General features: G+C 41.0%; 1 protein-coding gene across 1 annotated transcript in view; it reads left to right on the forward strand.

The window, feature by feature from the left end:
• LOC122798815 overlaps positions 1-14,921 on the forward strand; it is a 149,914-nt gene extending 134,993 nt beyond the window's left edge. The window contains exon 4 of the mRNA XM_044067939.1: positions 13,059-14,921. Within this exon, the coding sequence (XP_043923874.1) occupies positions 13,059-13,303 (245 nt within the window). The 3' untranslated portion in view covers positions 13,304-14,921. The remainder of the gene's footprint in view (positions 1-13,058) is intronic.
• Positions 14,922-18,870: the final 3,949 nt, after the last annotated feature.

Genomic DNA, 18,870 nt, shown 5'->3' on the forward strand with positions numbered 1-18,870 from the left:
CCGCCAGAACGTGGAAGGAGAGGTTTCTGAGGATCCAACCGTTCCAGGGAAGGACACACCGATACCTGAAGTGGTGAAAGTAACACCGGAGTCACCTAAGGTGGTACCACTGTGCCGTTCTAAGCGTGTGCTGGTTAAACCTAGTTACTTGAAGGACTATCAATGTTAACAAAAGTGCATGTATAGATTACCAGCTTAAAAAAAATAGTAGATGGTATGGTAACCAGTTAATAACTAGCCTGTTATTTACAAGTAAATGATTAAATGCATTGTGGAACTTGTTCCCTAGTTTTGCTTATGTAAGACAGTATGTCTTAGCTTAAAAGGGGAGGAATGTAGTATTCGGGCTGGTAATGTGGTTGTTGTACTGTAGGGGCGCTGTGGGGAATTCAGCATGTACTGTTGGTTCTATATTCTCTGGTAACTTGTTGGTTCTGTGTAGTAGATGACTTGCAGAAGTTGTGTGAAGAAGCATGGGTGCGCACCTGGAGGCTCTTAATAAAGAAAGGCCTTACAACCTAATAAACCGTGTGGTCTCCTTCATTACCACGATATAACACACAGAGAGCAGGTCTTTTGGAATCAGGCATACTTACATAAAGAGCAACTCTTTTAGAATCTGGCTCCTTATTTGTTCCATGCACAAGCCATTCATAAATCCCAACCACTGTGCATTGAAAAAGCTTCAACATGCAGTCTTTTCATCTCAATTAAAATGTGTGATTAGAGATGTAAAGTTACTGTATAAATCTTAAATAAAGCTCTAATTGCTGGGTTATTTGGAAATTAAAAACAGCTGACACTCATTAGTTTCTTAAGTATGAAACTCTCCAGATTAAGTATAAGGATTACTAAAATATCAGGAAGGTTAAACTGACTAGTAAATAAAAAAAAAACAAGAAAATCTAAAGGTATTACTGCTCAGTGCTAGGAATCTAAACAATAAACTCCACTCCCTAGAAGCTTTCTTCACCCTAGAGAATGCTGACATCTACGCAGTCACTGAGACATGGTTTAAAGCCACACAGAGCACATCAGCAGTGAAAGGTTATAATGCCTTCCACACATTTAGGCCAGCTATGTCGCAGGCAGGGACTAAAGGTGGAGGTGTCTCTATTTACATCAAAAATAAATATACTTCAAGGCTGGTCAAACAGGAAAATGCACTTGAGCTGCTCCATGTATATATCACTATAGGCAAAATCCAATACTGTTTCCTGGCAAGATATATGTCCCCCTCTATGACCCAGTAAACTCATACCATGTATTTAAACTAATTAGAAACAATAACCATCCAACCCAATACCATATTCATGGGTGACTTCAATTACCTTACTATTAGCTGGGAATCCTATATGACACCAAACATACAGGCACAGAGATTCCTGGATTTTGTAAACACAAACTCCTTGGACCAGATAGTCAATACACCAACCAGTGGTGCAAACATACTGGATTTGGTCCTCCCTAATATGGGAGTGTGCTGCACACCCCCTACTATAATGTCTTCCCTGGTAAGGTCAGACCACAAAATGGTCTCCTTTGAAGTAAAAATAAAACCCAGACCCCCAGCTAAACCTGGTATATTCAGGAACTACTCTAAGGCTAACCTCCAGCTATTAAGTGATAATCTGGCAAAATGTCAATCCCCCATAAACCCTGAGAACACTGCTGCCTATGCAGAACTGTTCACAAAAACCCTGTACAAGCGTGTTAATAGCTGCATAGAGGCAGCTGTACCCACCAGGGAGAATTACAGAACTAACTCAAAAAACAAGCTGCCCTGGTGGAATCACAAAATCAATAGGCTGTATACCAGGAGAAAGAAAATCATGGCAAAAATTATAAGGTGCAGCACCCAGCAGGATAAAAGCACTCTCATAAACTAAACAAACTCCCCAGAGGATAAATAAAGTCTATCAAAGCCACATTTGAGGCAAGTTTGGCCTCCCAGGCCAAGAACAACTACAAAGCATTCTTTAGCTATGTCCACAACCTCAAAGGCAGTGCACAATTGTGTGCAGAGCTCATTGAAAATGGAGCCATCTATACTGAGCCAGAAGATACAGCAAACCTCCTGGCTGACAATCTCAGCTCCAACTTTACCCCTCTGTGCTCCTCAATCTTCCCTCAGGAAATACTATCAAATATACGCCCCCCCCCCATCACTAGGGAACAGGTCCTTAATGCTCTCTCCAAGATCAAGAACATTGCTTCAGTGGGCCCAGACAGTATCCCAGGATACCTTCTAAATAGCATGAATCATGACCTATCAGGGCCTCTGGAATTACTATTTAAATATGTTTCCTGATTTTCCTGATATGTTTCTTGAATTTCCGGATTTTCACCCAACAGAAATCCTAATACTAAACTACCACTTCAATGACCACAAAAAGCTTGCCATTGCTGCTGTTTATATTCCTCCTGGCAAGAACATCCACATTCTCAAAAAATACTTTCCTGGGTTTCACTAAACCTACCGTATAAAACTATACTACTAGGAGATGTTAACATATATTGGAAGTCCCTCAAGACCCTTTCCCCTGTCCAAAGCATCAATTTGTTCAGCTTCACCCAACTTATTACTAGCCCCACAAGACCCACCAAACATTCCAATCAAGGCACAGCAATTGACTGGCTCCTGTGCAACAATCCCCAACTTTATCACAACCCAGCAGTTCCTGATGGCCTAAGTGACCACTTACCCACGAGTATACGGATATACTCACCCCTACAACAAAACAAATCACGTCGTACAAACACTGCAGAAAACTGAAAGACTTCAACCCCTCCACTCTCAATGACAATCTTTCCACCATTAACTGGTCTATCTTGCACTCTCTTCTCTTGATGATGCAGTACTCGAATTTAACTGCACCTTCCTAAATGCCCTAGACTCAATAGCCCCCCCATGTAAAATAAGAATAAAATCTAATTATGCCCCCTGGCTCAGTTGAGACACCCGTAAACTAATGCATAAAAGAGACAACGTCTGGAAAACTTTGCAAAAACATAAATCCCCCACCCACCTCCAACAATTTATAAACTTAGGAACCAGACCAAGAAAAAATATACAATTACAAAAAGACCTTCTACACTAAGACACAAACCACTGCTCAATCAAACCCAAAAACTTTTGGAGAAACAATCTATCCTCCATCCTGGTAAACCCCAAACTCCCAATCCCTGCCTTAACCTCACTGACCAAGAGATTGCCTCTCTCCTCAACCAATTTTTCATAGACTCCATCAGCAAATTAACTAATACAAACCAAAATCCCCCCAAGAAACACCACTCCTAGCTGCAAACAATAACAAAAGTTTCTCTCTCAACCCTATTTCTACTTCCTACATAAAGTCTCTGCTTCTCAAACTAAAACCCTGTTCTCCCTCTGTGACAAGCTTCCTCCTCACTTCCTAAACTTGCCGCAAACTCCATCGCTTATCCAGTCTCAATTCTTATTAATCAATCTATTAAAAAAGCTACTGTACCCAAAATCTGGAAATCCCTCTACACTATCCCCCTTCACAAATGTGGTAACTCTAATGATCCCTGTAATTACAGGCCTCTCTCTATACTTTACCCACTATCCAAGACACTAGAAAAATGTGATCACAACCAAATACAAAGCACAAGTATGACTCTGTCATTGTCCATGTTGGAGTGAATGACTTGAGACGTACCTCCCTGGACTACATGAAAAGAGACATGGAAGAGCTCTCAGATCATGTGGCCCAGGCAGGTATGACCCTCGCTCTGAGTAGCATCCTGCCTTCACCCAGAATTATACCACAGTATAAGGACAAAATGATTGGCTTCAACAATTGGCTAAGCTTCTGGTGTCATTCAAAGGGGATCCAATATCTGTCTGCCTGGGAAGACATGATCGACAAACCACGATGCTTTGCCAGAGATGGTCTGTACCTGTCACTCCCAGGATTCAGGTTACTGGCTAAAGCTCTTGCCACCCCTATAGTGCCTTTTTTAGGCAAGGTTCAAAGGACAAAACCACCAACGTAACAGATACAAGCATGCAAAATCTGAAGGTAATGCTACTCAATGCTAGAAGTCTAAACCTCAAAATGCACTCTCTCGAGGCACTCCTAAAAATGGAGAACATTGATATCTGTGCAGTAACCGAGACCTGCTTCAAGGCTCCAGAGAGCACCCCTGCAATACCAGGCTACAACTCTTACCACACTTTTCAGCCACCAAACCAAGACCAAAACACTAAAGGTGGAGGAGTGTCCATATTCACACCTCCAGACTGGTTTCCCAACACAATGCATCTGAAATTCTCCAGGTGCAACTAACACTAGGTAAGACTGCAATCCAAATTGTAGCTTGCTACAGATCCCCCACCATGCCCCAAGATTCTCACTACACCTTTCTGAACATACTGGAAAATATTAAGATACAACCAAACACCCTAATACTGGGTGATTTCAACTACTCTGCCATTAACTGGGAAAACTACTCGGGTACCAACACCTTTTCCCAACGGTTCTTGGAATTCATAAATTCCAACGCCTTGGATCAACTAATCCATTGTCCCACCAGCTGCTCCAATATCATAGACCTGGTCATTACCAACATGGGAGATAGATGCTCCACACCAGTGGTCACCCACTCATTGGTCAGGTCTGACCATAAACAAATTTGACATCCACATCCCACCCCCAGCCCCCAGTAAGGAAACCTCCGTAAAAAACTTCTCCAAAGCCAACTTCATGCTACTGAAGTCAGAAGTGACAAACTTCATGACACCCATGCAGACGGGATCTGAAAGTTCAACTGCTGAATCCCACACTAAGGCACTGTACGAGCACATCCACTCTTGCATGAATCGTGCCATCCCAAATAGAACCAAGATGCTCTCCTCCAAAAAAAGGAAGCCAATCTGGTGGTCCCCTGCCATAAACAAACTATACAACAGAAGGAAGAAACTGTTGCAGAAAAGAGGAAAATCCCAGGATGCAAAAAACTCCCTTACCAGCCTCAGTAAGAAACTGAGATCCTTCATAAAATCCTCTAAAGCTAGTTACGAAAATAAAATTGCCAAAGATTCCAAAGACAACCACAAGGCATTCTATAGTTATATCAAGAATGTAAATGTCAATGCTCAGATCTGCTCTGAGCTACAACAGAATGGCATTAAATATACTGATCCCAAGGATATTGCCAACATCCTGGCAGATCAATTTAGTGCCAATTTCACCCCCCCCCTCTCACCTCCTAAAGGGCCTATCTCAATACCAAAAGATTGCCAAATTCCAGTAATCATGGCCACAAATCATGGCCACACAGATAGAAACCGCACTCTCCAAAGCTAAGAATACAGCATCCATGGGACCACATGACATCCCGAGCTGTGTACTACATGAACTACAAAATGAACTGGCACCTCACCTAAGTGTTATGTTTAATCATAGCCTCACCTCAGGCTTCATGCCCACTGAGTGGTGCACAGCTACATTTATCCCACTCCACAAGGGGGGATCCACCTTGGATCCCATGAACTACCGTCCCATCAGTCTGATGAGCCTGATCTGCAAGGGCATGGAACACATTATTATGGAACTTATAAACAAAGATATTGGCAACCTTCAAACACTGGACCCCACCCAGTTTGGGTTCTTGAAGGGCCGATCTTGTCTCCTGAACCTGATTGACTTCTTTGAGTCAGTCTACAGAGCTGTGGACGAGGGTAAGGCAGTCCACACAGCTTATCTGGACCTCACCAAGGCCTTTGACAAAATCCCCCACTCTGGAATCATAGATAAACTTACTAAGCTGGGCATAAATCCCTACATCACTCAATGGGTTGCCAACTGGCTTACTGACAGAACCCAGACTGTAAAAGTAGCCGACTCCAAATCCAGCTCCAGACAAGTAACAAGTGGAGTACCTCAGGGTTCAGTCCTGGGACTGCTCTTGTTTGGCATCTACTTCTCTGAAGTACAGGCCAACACTAAGGGACTCTGGCTAACAAAGTTCACAGATGACTGCAAACTGGGAGCCCTTATTGAATCCCCAAATGTGGATATTCTACAAAATGGCCTTACAGAAATAGATGCTTGGTGCCAGAACCATGAGCTCAAGCTTAATACCAAGAAATGTATAGTTATCACCCTTTGGGAAAAATCATGTATCCATGAATTACCACATAGGTGACAGTACACTAAACAATGAAAGTGTGATGAGAGACTTAGGGACACAGGTGGACAGTGGTCTCACCTTCGATAACCACATTGCCACAACAGTCAGGAAATCCTTCTATGTGGCACACTTCATCACTAAGGGCTTTTCATCCACAAAAAAGGAGGTCATTGTCCCACTGTACTCATCCCTCATTAGACCCATTATAGAGTACAATGCCCCATTTGGTATGTACCTCTGCAACAGCTGGAAAGGCCTCAGAAATACCTCACTAAAAGAATTACGGGCCTAAAGCAGATGCCCTATGCTGACCGTCTAAAAAAACTCCAGCTATACTCTGTAGCATATCATCTACTCAGAGGCGAGCTCTGCTTAACATACAAGGCCATGTCAAACCCTGAGCTGTTGGACATGCTCCACTTAAAGAAATCCCAATCCCTCAGAGCCACACGCCCCAGGGATCTAAACCTTGTCATCACAATGAACAAAACATGCTGGAGGGATAGGTTCCTGACCCAGAGACACCCTATACTCTGGAATAGACTGCCCATACATGTCAAGCAGAGCACCTCCTTGGCCCTCTTCAAAAGGAACCTTGACAATTGGATGGGAGATAGGAAATTCACCTCTGGAATCATGTCAGTCACCCTGCTAGACAGGGGTCCAGGGAAGTAAATATTGTGGAAAGAAATATCCAGGGAACTGTTATGGCTAGGCTTGTATAGGCCCTAGGGCCGATAGCCTAGTACCAACCTATGAACCTATGAATACTTAGCTTTCTCCTCCAAAACAACCTCCTCACGCCCACCCAACATGGCTTCCGACCTCACCACAGCACCTCTACAGCACTTTGATCCTTCACCCACATCATTGCTGAAGCTAGGAACGGCAATAATCTTGTTTCATGTCTATTCCTAGACTTATCTAAGGCATTTAATATGGTATCACACCCCAAACTTTTGACTAAATTGGCTAACCTTAATCTAGCCAGCTCAACTCTCTCTCATGGATCACAAGTTATCTCACAAACAGTCTACAATCTGTCAGCTGGCAATCTTCTTGCTTCTCTTTCTTACCTATACAGACAGGTGTACCCCATGGTTCTATTCTTGGACCCCTTCTCATCAACATCTTTATAAATGATCTCCACTCCTCTACCCCCCACTCTAGCGTCATACAGTATGTTGATGACCCTACTTACTCCAACTCAGTCTTACAACTTCAAACACACACACACCACACCAGGATAAGATATGGTCACTTTACTGATGTATCCAGTACCTCGGCTTACGCCTTCAAGGAATGAATACATTCAGGAAAGATTTTAGGTAATTTAATTTGACCAAAAGTCAATTGGACGTTTTGCAGCAATATAGGGATTGCAATGATAAATACATTTTCACACAGGCGGACAAGGGCGGAAACTGGGTGGTTAAGAATGATGCACAGTATAAGGATATGGATTATGCATTGTTAGAAGACAGCACAGTATATGTTAAACTTACAAGCAATCCTGTCACAGAATATAATGGTGCATTACATGAAATATTAGAGAGGAGGAAAAGATTGGGCTTTCTGAGCTCAATGGATGTTAACAAGCTTCACATAAAATACCCCAGAGATGCGATGTTTAAATTTATACCCAAGTTGCACAAAAGTATGGAAAACCTACCAGGGAGACTGATAGTGTCAGGGAAAGGGGCCTTCTTACAGAATGTAGGCATATTTTTGGACTTCCATTTAAAATGCCACTTGAGTAGAGTGAATTCCCATATTAAGAATGGGAAAATGCTGGCCAATATGTTAGGTGGCTTGGAATGGTCCCATGAATTTTATTGGGCCAGCATAGATGTGAAATCTTTATATACAAACATAAAATATGAGTGGTGATTGAAGGCAGTTAAAAATATGTTGGGGGAGGGCCCAAGAACCGATTTTTTGATTCGTTTGCTGGAGTTTTCATTAACTCATAATTGTTTTGTTTTTAACAACAATCATTATCTGCAGGTGGAAGGGACAGCGATGGGCGCGGCCTAAGACCCTGTTTATGCAATCTTATTTATGGACTATTTTGAAAAAGTTAAAATATATAACACGGAATTTTACAAAAACAAGGTACTGTTTTTCAAAAGGTACATAGACAATCTCATTTTCATCTGCAGAAGGGAGATGGTTTGATGATTTCATACAAATGTTGCAAGATAACCAGTTTGGTATCAGGTTTACTTTTAAAACTAGCAGGATGGCCATACAGTATTTGGATTTAGAATTCTTTGTGGATGAGAATTTCACTGTGGCATTTAAACCCTATGTGAAGGATACAGCGGTCAATAATTTTTTGACCGCTGATTGTATGCATGCCCCTCACCTATTGGCATCATTGCCATATGGGAAATTCTTATGAATAGCAAATAACACCTCAAATAAGTACGAGCTGGCTCATGAATTTAATAAAGTTAGAAACAAACTTGCAAGTATGGGATATAAAGATGTTTTGGCCGCAGCGGAAAGACGATTCAGAAAGAAGTTAGGGCTAACACACAATTTGTTTATTGGAGAAGACAGGGCCTCCAGAGGGATGATGTATTTTGAAAAGAAGGAAGAAGCACTGGATTCTGTATTTTTTGTCAACAAATATTCCCCATTTTCAGATATTTTGAGCAATTTGGTAAATAGCTATTGGCCAATTGTCCTTAGTGATGAAAAATATGGGAGCATCTTTCCAGACAGGGTAACCCTTTCCTATAGTAGGCCAAAAAATTTGAAGGAATTGTTATCGATTGGCAAATTGCATAATAAACACAATATGAAGGGGTGTTTTCCCTATGGAAAATGCATTGTATGTAGAAAAGTGAAGAATTTGGATGGGGTCAATATTAATGGCAGAATTTACAAAGCTAGGGATATGTATAATTGTGACTCAAGGGGAGTTGTTTACATTACAGGAAGTGACTGCACAATCATGCAATGGTACATAGGTCAGACTAAAAGAGTTGTGAAAAAAAGAATCATGGAACACATGGGAGATATTAGGAGGGGTAGGATGGAAAATCCATTGGCGGAACATTTTATTCAGTCCCACGGGGGCTCGGATGAATCCTTCTTCTTTAGTGTGTTGTCCAAACCTAAATCAGAGAGAGGGGATACATTGGTTGGTAAATTAGTTCAGTTGGAGACCAAATGTATAATTAATTTTAAAACATTGTACCCTAGAGGATTAAATATGGAATTAGATCTGAGTGTCCACAATTTTTGAAATCACACTTTGCTCCAGGCTGCCTGGATAAATTTATAAATAATTGTTTAAAACCTAATCGAACGTGTCATAATATGCAATTCAGTATTATATTTTACCTTTTGTATTAAGTATGGAAGTGTTAGTATAGAATTATTTAATTAAGTTAGAAAATTATATTTAATATTTAACAAATATTCAGTATATAATAAACTATGTGTTTAAATTATTTATATGAAAGTCTGAAATAATGAAGCGTATATTGTGAGAATCATATTTGTACTCTCAGTTTTATATGATGAAATTTATTTATCTTATGTGATGGAATTCATTTATATTGTCCTTGATATCTGGTAAATGAGTTTATATTAAATGTTTAGAACTAATTTTTGCTTAATGTAACAAGGAATCAACAAGCAAGTCCATATGCATTAAGTTTAATGTTACGGGTACTTTAATGAAAGATACTGAAGAGTTTTTACAATTAAATTCTGTAGTTGATTGAAGTTAATTAGTTAATTAATTAATAATGTTATAATATAAATTATGGCTGTTTGATGTAAAAATTCATTCCTTGAAGGCGTAAGCCGAGGTACCGGATACATCAGTAAAGTGACCATATCTTATCCTGGTGTGGTGTGTGTGTTTTATTACTACAGCAGACATAGTGTGTTTCTTTCGAACTTTCAAACACGCACTCAACAATCTTTCCTTCTTGAAAAATTTCTAAATGATAATCAGCTTATCTTAAGCCCCCAAAAACTAAGCTACTCCTCTTTCTCCCCAAAAGCAATGATCACCTCAAGACTACCTTCTCTGTCTCTTCACTAAATAATACCATCATAAATGTTGACACTCACACAAAATTACTTGAAATGACAATTGATGACCAACTAAAACTGGACATGCACATACACCAAGCAATTAAGAAAACTAACTAAAACTTGGCATGCTATACCACAACTCAAAATTCCACTCTGCCGAGTCTAGACACAGCCTAGCCCAAGCCTATCTCTTTCCTAGCCTCCTCAACAGATCTCTAGTCCTCACCAACCTTCAATCCTGTCTACCCTCCAGGCTAGAACAAACCTAAAATAAAATTGCCAAATTTGCAGCCAACTTTCCTACTCCTACCCAACACTGCATAGCTCTCCACAAGCGACAATGGCTTGAATTCTCCCACCATCTAAAACTATCATAAACTACATTTAATCTACCTCATACTTAATAAACCCACTGCTTGTCCTTCTCTTGCCAATCTAGTTACCTACTATTCCCCCCCCTCATCCCTTCCGCAGTTCAGAGAAACATCTTCTAGAAACATGTGCAACCAAAGTGAACATAGGCAATCTCCTATATAAATCACCCATAACAAAAATCTGGAACAACCTCCCCTCTAACATATGAAGCATCACACAAAAAACGGTGTCAAAATAGAACTAAAACACTTCTTCCAGGAAAATTGGACCTGTCCCTGTCAGGATCCTACCTAACCACTCTGTGGCCATTCTTTCATCTTTAATCTCAAACATTCTTGATGGCAAATTGCTTACTCCTCCTTGTACTTGTTCTCAAATCACATGTATTTCTATATGTATATATCTATGATATCTCTGTATATGTCAACAATTATGCTGTATTTTTTCTTTTTTCTACACTTTGTAATCTAATTAATACTCTAATCTGTGTTATTATGTACAGAATTACGGTTGGAGCTTTTCTTCTCGGGTCTCCACTGAAAATGGGCTTGTGCTCAGCTGGACCAACCCGGTTAACGTATGTGAAATAAATAAATAAAATATAAAAATATAGTCTCCAAACAGGTTTCATGCCTCATGGGAGAACAGCAGCAGTCATCCCTCTGCACAAGGGTGGGCCGTCTACAGACCCTGGAAACTACAGACCCTTAAGTCTCACTAGCCTTATATGAAAAGCCATGGAAAGAATTATCATGGAAATCATCAATAGAGATATAGTAAATCTCCAGACACTGGACTCAACCCAGTTTGGTTTCATCAACGGCAGATCATGCCTACTCAGCCTGGTGTACTTCTCTAAGAAGGTAACCAAAGCAATGGGTGAGGGAAAAATAGTTCACACTGCCTACCTTGATCTGGCCAAGGTAATTGTTACAGTACACCATTTGGGCATTGTTGACAAACTCAAGAGGTTACGTACAGACTTGTATATCACCCAGTGGATAGCCAAATGGCTCACAGACAGGACCCAGGAAGTTAGAATTGGGAAGTCTACCTCTACAAAGAGGCCATTCACAAGTGGAGTCCCTCAGGAATCAGCTCTTGGACCACTCCTTTTTGGCATTTACTTCTCTGAAGTCAAGGCCAATGTCAGTGGTCTCTGGCTGACTAAATTTGAAGATGATTGTAAATTAGGAGCTGTCATTGAATCCCACGCTGACACAAATGTTCTCCAAGAGGGGCTGACACAGACAAACAACTGATGTCAGAGCCATGGACTAAAACTAAATGCCAAGAAATGCATAATAGTTTCCTTTGGGAAGTCAATCACCCCTGGTAACTATCATATGGACAACATACCCCTTAGAGTTGACCCAGTAGTCAGGGACTTAGGGACACATAGATAGTAATCTAGCCTTTGACCATCACGTGTCTACAGAAATGAGGAATTCATAGAGTACAATGCCCCTTTTGGTATATACCTAACCAGGCATATCCAGTAATTGGAATGTCCACAGAGGTTACTCATTAAAAGAATACAGGGCATAAGTAAAATGTCCTATGCAGACCACTTCAAGTCCCTATCACTGTATTCTGTCTCCTAAAGGCTTATGAGGGGAGATCTGTGCCTGGCATACAGGCATTGTCAGACCCCACTCTGATGGTTGTCCTGCATATCCACAAAACAAACAGCACCAGAATTACCCATTCTAAAGACTTAAACCTTGCCTGTGATGTAAATAGGAGACTACCCCATCTATGGAACAGGCTGTCTATCCATGTGAAGCAAAGTTTCTCCATAACCCAATTCAAGTGCACTTGGACATTTGGATGGGGAACAGGAAATTCATCCCTGGTTTGGCACCTATATCTCTAATGTACACAGGCAACCTGTAAATGTTTCATCTCCCAAACCCCTGCTTGTAAATGTTTCATCTCCCAAACCCCTGCTTACACTTTTCAAGGGTATCAGAACAGAGATTTGGGATGCATGGCTAGGCTTAAAAAGGCCCTTTTGGTTGTTAGCCTAGTAAACAACTGTGAACATATGAACCTATTAACAAAAGTGTGTTGAATGTCTAGAATGGATTACCAGCATGCAGTTGGGCTGTTCATGATGAAATAAGGAATCATTGACTACATTTATGACTTTTAAGTATGGCAGTTTCACAAATACCTGTTATTTAAAATGTTTCTTGTCTTCTGTATCTAATACTATCTTAAGTGGCATAATTTTTGGCAACATGTCTATTACATGTTGAGGCCAAACAGATCTGCTTAACAGATATACTTTATAGTGTTGCAATATATAAAACATTCATGTTTGTCAATGCATTATGTGCTTTTAAGATTTGTATATACCTTGCATGTGATTGAAGTTTCTCATTAGTATTATTATATTACAAAGTAATCATAATAGCTATTTATACAACATTTTTTTTTAATTTTTATTTGTTAATATACAGGTGTCAAGCCTTTAGTTGTTCAAACTTTTGGACAGAAAAAGCCTGAACGGGAAGGAACACATGTTTTTCCAGATCTGCCTTATACAAAGAGATTTCTGTTAAATAACTACCATGAAGAATCATCAACAAGAAATCCAAACACAGACCAAAACATCCTTGAAATTCTTAATGCCTGCATAGATTGTGCAGAGGAGGTACTTAACAAATGTAGAGGTTTGGCACACAAGCCAGCCACGTTTCAGTAACACAGCTTTTCATTTTAAAACTGATGTGTAGCTTGCAGAAGAAAACATTGCAGAATGTATACACCTTACACAGATTTTTATGGCAATATTTCAGTCATTGAAATTATAAAATCTGGTTTCTCAACTAACATTTATACTGTGTGGTATTGTACACTATATTATGAGAATATATTTTTTAGCAGCAGCAACTTCAAATAAATACGTTGGCTTAATTTTCCATATATCTTAACTAATTTTTGAGTTCGATTGTGTTATTTGTATTCACTTTTGTATCATACTGCATTTATACATGGCTGCCATTTGTTGTTATTTATGATGGCACATTACTTTGCAGTTGGAAAAAAATCATGTTTCACTTGTTGCATATGCACACTTATGATAGCAACATTGTTGCACAGATCAAAGATGTGTAGCTAGTTACTACCAAACTTCAGTGCTATGTTTGGGGACAGATTGGGGACTGGAAGACTGAAAATACATAGGTATTTAGCACAAAGAACCAGGGACTTAGGATTCTTGTGTCATCTTTGCAGCACATCAGACGTTGGCTTAATAGATGATAAGATCATAAAGACTCAGAAAACAGACTTTTTTCTATCTGATTTTTCCTGCAACACCTGCTGATTATCAACCCACAACCTGTAAATCAAGCTCATTCACCCCCCCCCCCCATCCTGGACTTTCCTCAGTGAGACCAAGTTATGGCGAAATGAGACCATCATGCAGGTAGTCTCAGTAATGATCTCTGCCCTTATCAGCATCTTGGTAATGATATATTTCTTATGGTCCCTAACCCTTCCCCTTGACAGGGAGCAAGTGACTTGCATCACAGTGGTAATCCTTGTGCTCTCCACTTGTTTTTCTATGCTCTTGTACCAGTGATGAAGGCTACCACAACTGCAGGTTGATGGCCAGGGCCATCCTTTGGGTTGCCACCAGTCTTCAGAGTGATTGTGGCATTGGGCATTCCAAACTCACCCCTGCTCTCACCAAGATTGGCACACCCAATCTCCCCCTGTCAGTTCTAGTGGATACCTGGAACACTAATTGAACGTGGAAAATCTGGGCCCTAGTCAGGGCTTTATCCATCTATGTGAATAGAATTGGCTTGAGAAACAAGAAGAATAATGAATGAGTATAGAACAAATGCACAAATAGATAATATAAATTTTACAGAGATAGTTCAGTGTAGATGGACATTTGTTTACAGAGTATAATATACGAACACATGCTAGTAGATTCTTTTGCGTGACCAGGGAGCTTTGTTCTAGGTAAGCAACTTGCTTAATCATGCAGCAGTATAGGACTTACACTGGGGTTTATAGGCTATAGCTTAGTTTCTAGTTACTCTTTAAACCAAGCAGTGAACAAGCCATTTATTTTAGTGCATTTATGAAATGGATAACTGCAAATGTTAAAGCATATATACAAAGCATTCTACATATGGCTGTTATAAACAAAGTAAAAATGTCTCTCTTCTTCCCATGTATTTGTGTCAGTATCAACAATTTTGAATATGATAAACTTCTTATTAAAATATTACTGTTAAATATTGACACTTTTGAGTAATCAGTTAATGCGAATTGCCCTCTCTGTCATTAATGTGTTAAAAATAAACATGCACATTTAAATAATGCCGTTGTCTTTTTTGTGCCACTCTTTAAAACAATGCCATGTGCTTGCTATCTACAAAAGACAGTGAAGCAAGCTGCATTGTTCATATACTCATCAAAAGAACAATGTATCAGTGTGAGTATAAAGATAACTGAAGAAGTAAGGTATTTTTTGCAAATAAAGTGTAATTTGCCTTCCATAAACGAGTTTTGTTTATTTGATATAATAATCACAATCACAACCAAAGTGTCACATAGCTCACAACACCAGTGTGCCACCCAGCAACAGCCCCCTAAGGCAAGACAACGCACCTAACACTTTAGTCATAGGTGACTCTATAGTCAGGCACACTGATGTCCCACTCACCAGGTTGAATAAGGAGAAAATTACAGTCAGCTGCCTGTCGGGTGCCAGGATCCGCCACATAACGCATGCACTCAAGTCACTCCACATCAAGTACAAATATAACTCTGTCATTGTCCATGTTGGAGTGAATGACTTGAGACGTACCTCCCTGGACTACATGAAAAGAGACATGGAAGAGCTCTCAGATCATGTGCCCCAGGCAGGTATGACCCTAGCCCTGAGTAGCATCCTGCCTTCACCCAGAATGATACCACAATATAAGGACAAAATGATTGACTTCAACAATTGGCTAAGCTTCTGGTGTCATTCAAAGGGGATCCAGTATCTGTCTGCCTGGGACAACATGATCAACAGACCACGATGCTTTGCCAGAGATGATCTGCACCTGTCGCCCCTGGGATTCAGGTTACTGACTAAGGCACTTGCCACCCCTATAGTGCCTTTTTTAGGCAAAGGTAAAAGGACAAAAACCACCACCATAACAGATACAAACATGCAGAACCTGAAGGTAATGCTACTCAATGCTAGAAGTCTAAACTTCAAAATGCACTTTCTTGAGGCACTCGTAAAAATGGAGAACATTGATATCTGTGCAGTAACTGAGACCTGGTTCAAGGATCCTGATAGCACCCCTGCAATACTAGGCTACAACTCTTACCACACTTTTCGGCCACCAAACCAGGACCGAAACACTAAAGGTGGAGGAGTGTCCATATTCACCAAGGATATTCACACCACCTGGCTAGTTGCCCAACACAATGCATCTGAAAGTCTTCAGGTGCAACTAGTAAGACTGCAATCCAAATTGTAGCTTGCTACAGATCCCCCACCATGCCCCAAGATTCTCACTACACCTTTCTAAACATACTGGAAAATATTAAGATAGAACCAAACACCCTAATACTGGGTGATTTGAACTACCCTGCCATTAACTGGGAAAACTACTTGACACAATACCCCACTCAGGCATCATAGATAAGCTCAACAGCTTAAATGTAAACCCTTATGTCACTAGATGGGTTGCAAACTGGCTAAAGGACAGAACCCATAAAGTTAAAATCGCTGGAGCAATGTCAGACTCAAAGCCAGTCACAAGTGGTGTCCCACAGGGATCTGTCCTGGGACCCCTCTTGTTCGGCATTTATTTCTCAGATGTTAAAGCAAACATGGGAGGGTTGTGGCTGACAAAGTTCACAGATGACTGCAAACTAGGCGACATAGTCGATACACCAGCGGACACATACATCCTACAAAAAGGCCTCACAGAAACGGACAACTGGTGCCGGAGTCATGGCCTTAAACTAAATGCCAAAAAATGTATAGTCATCCCCTTTGGGAAAAACAAAGTACCCACAAATTATCACATAGACAGCAACCCACTGAGTACAGAAAAAGTAATCAGAGACCTAGGGATCCAAGTCGACAGCGACCTCTCATTTGACACCCATGTTTCCAAAGTGGTTAGAAAGACAGTCTACCTTGCACACCTTATCATGAAGGGATTCACATCCAGATCCAAGGATGTCATTGTACCCCTATACTCCTCCCTCATCAGACCCATGATTGAGTACAATGCCCCATTTGGTATGTACCTCACCCGGCATTTGCAACAGCTGGAGAGACCACAAAAGTACCTCACCAAGAGGATCAAGGGTCTCCAACATATGTCTTATTCTGCCAGACTAAAGAAACTCCAGCTCTATTCAGTAGCATACCACCTGCTCAGAGGTGATCTCTGCCTGATGTACAAGGCCATGTCCAATCAGGAACTGATGGACATGCTCCACCTCAAAAAATCCAAATCCATCAGAACCATGAGAGCTAAAGACTTAAACTTCGGCACAAGTATGAATAGGACATGCTGGAGGGATAGATTCATAACCCAGAGGCTTCCCATGCTCTGGAATAAGATCCCAGTTCATGTTAGGCAGAGCCCCTCACTGACTCTCTTCAAGAGAAATCTTGATGAGTGGATGGGAGATCGTAAGTTTACCCCAGGGTCACCTCTGTGTCACTACTAGACAGGGGCACAGTAAACTAATTCTATTATATAAGGGGACCTTCACTGTGTCACTACTAGACAGAGGCACAGTATTCTAAATCTATTCTGTGCATTCTTGTACCATTTCATGGGGTGGTGAAAGCCACATCACTATGACTAGGCTTACAAATGCCCCAGGGCAGATAGCCTAGTACTAAACTATGAAACTATGAAACTATGTACCAAGCCCCAGATCAACTAATCCATAGTCCCACCAGGGGCTCCAGTATCCTAGACCTGGTCATTACCAACATGAGAAATCAATGCTCCACATCTACGGTCACCCCCTTGTTGGTCAGGTCTGACCATAAGCTAATCACCCTTAACATCCACATCCCAACCCCACCCCACCCCACCTCCAGTAAGGAAACCTCCATAAAAAAACTTCTCCAAAGCCAACTTCATGCTACTCAAGTCAGAAGTGACAAACTTCATGACACCCATGCAGACGGAAACTGAAAGTTCGACTGCTGAATCCTACACGAAGGCACTGTATGAGCACATCCACTCATGCATGAATCATGCCATCCCAAATAGAACCAAGAAGCTCTCTTCCAAAAAAAGGAAGCCAATCTGGTGGCCCTCTGCCATAAACAAACTTTACAACAAAAGGAAGAAACTGTTGCAGAAAAGAGGAAAATCCCAGGATGAAAAAACCTCCCTTACCAGCCTCAGTAAGAAGCTGAGATCCCTTATAAAATCCTCCAAAGCTAGTTACAAAAATAAAATTGCCAAAGATTCCAAAGACAACCACAATGCATTCTATAACTATGTCAAGAATCTAAATGGCAATACTCAGATCTGCTCTGAGCTACAACAGAATGGCATTAAATATAGTGATCCCAAAGATATTGCCAATATCCTGGCAGATCGATTCAGTGCCAACTTCACCCCCCCCTCTCACCCCTTAAACAGCCAATCTCAATACCAGAGGATTGCCCAGTTCTGGTAATAATGGCCACACAGGTAAAAAACGCACTCCAAAGCTACGAATACAGCATCCATGGGAGCAAATGACATCCCGGGCTGTTTACTACATGAACTACAAAATGAACTGGTGCCTCACCTAAGTGTCATGTTTAATCATAGCCTCACCTCAGGCTTTGTGCCCACTGAGTGGTGCACAGCTACAGTTATCCCACTCCACAAGGGGGGATACACCTTGGATCCCGGGAACTACTGTCCCATCAGTCTGATGAGCCTGATCTGCAAGGCCATGAAGCATATTATCATGGAACTTATAACCAAAGACATTGGCAACCTTCAAACACTGAACCCCACCCAGTTTGAGTTCAAGAAGGGACGATATTGTACCCTGAACCTGATTGACTTCTTTGAATCAGTCCCCAGAGCCGTGGACGAGGGTAAGGTGGTCCACACAGCCTATCTGGACCTCGCCAAGGCCTTTGCTACCATCCCCCACTCTGGAATCATAGATAAACTTACTAAGCTGGACATTAATACCTACATCACTCAATGGGTTGCCACTGGCTTACTGACAGAACCCACATTCTAAAAGTAGCCAAATTCAAAATCCAGCTCCAGA

Source organism: Protopterus annectens, chromosome 3.part1 (assembly GCF_019279795.1).
Source record: "Protopterus annectens isolate FY-2018-M chromosome 3.part1, PAN1.0, whole genome shotgun sequence".
Lineage (NCBI taxonomy): Eukaryota > Metazoa > Chordata > Ceratodontiformes > Protopteridae > Protopterus > Protopterus annectens.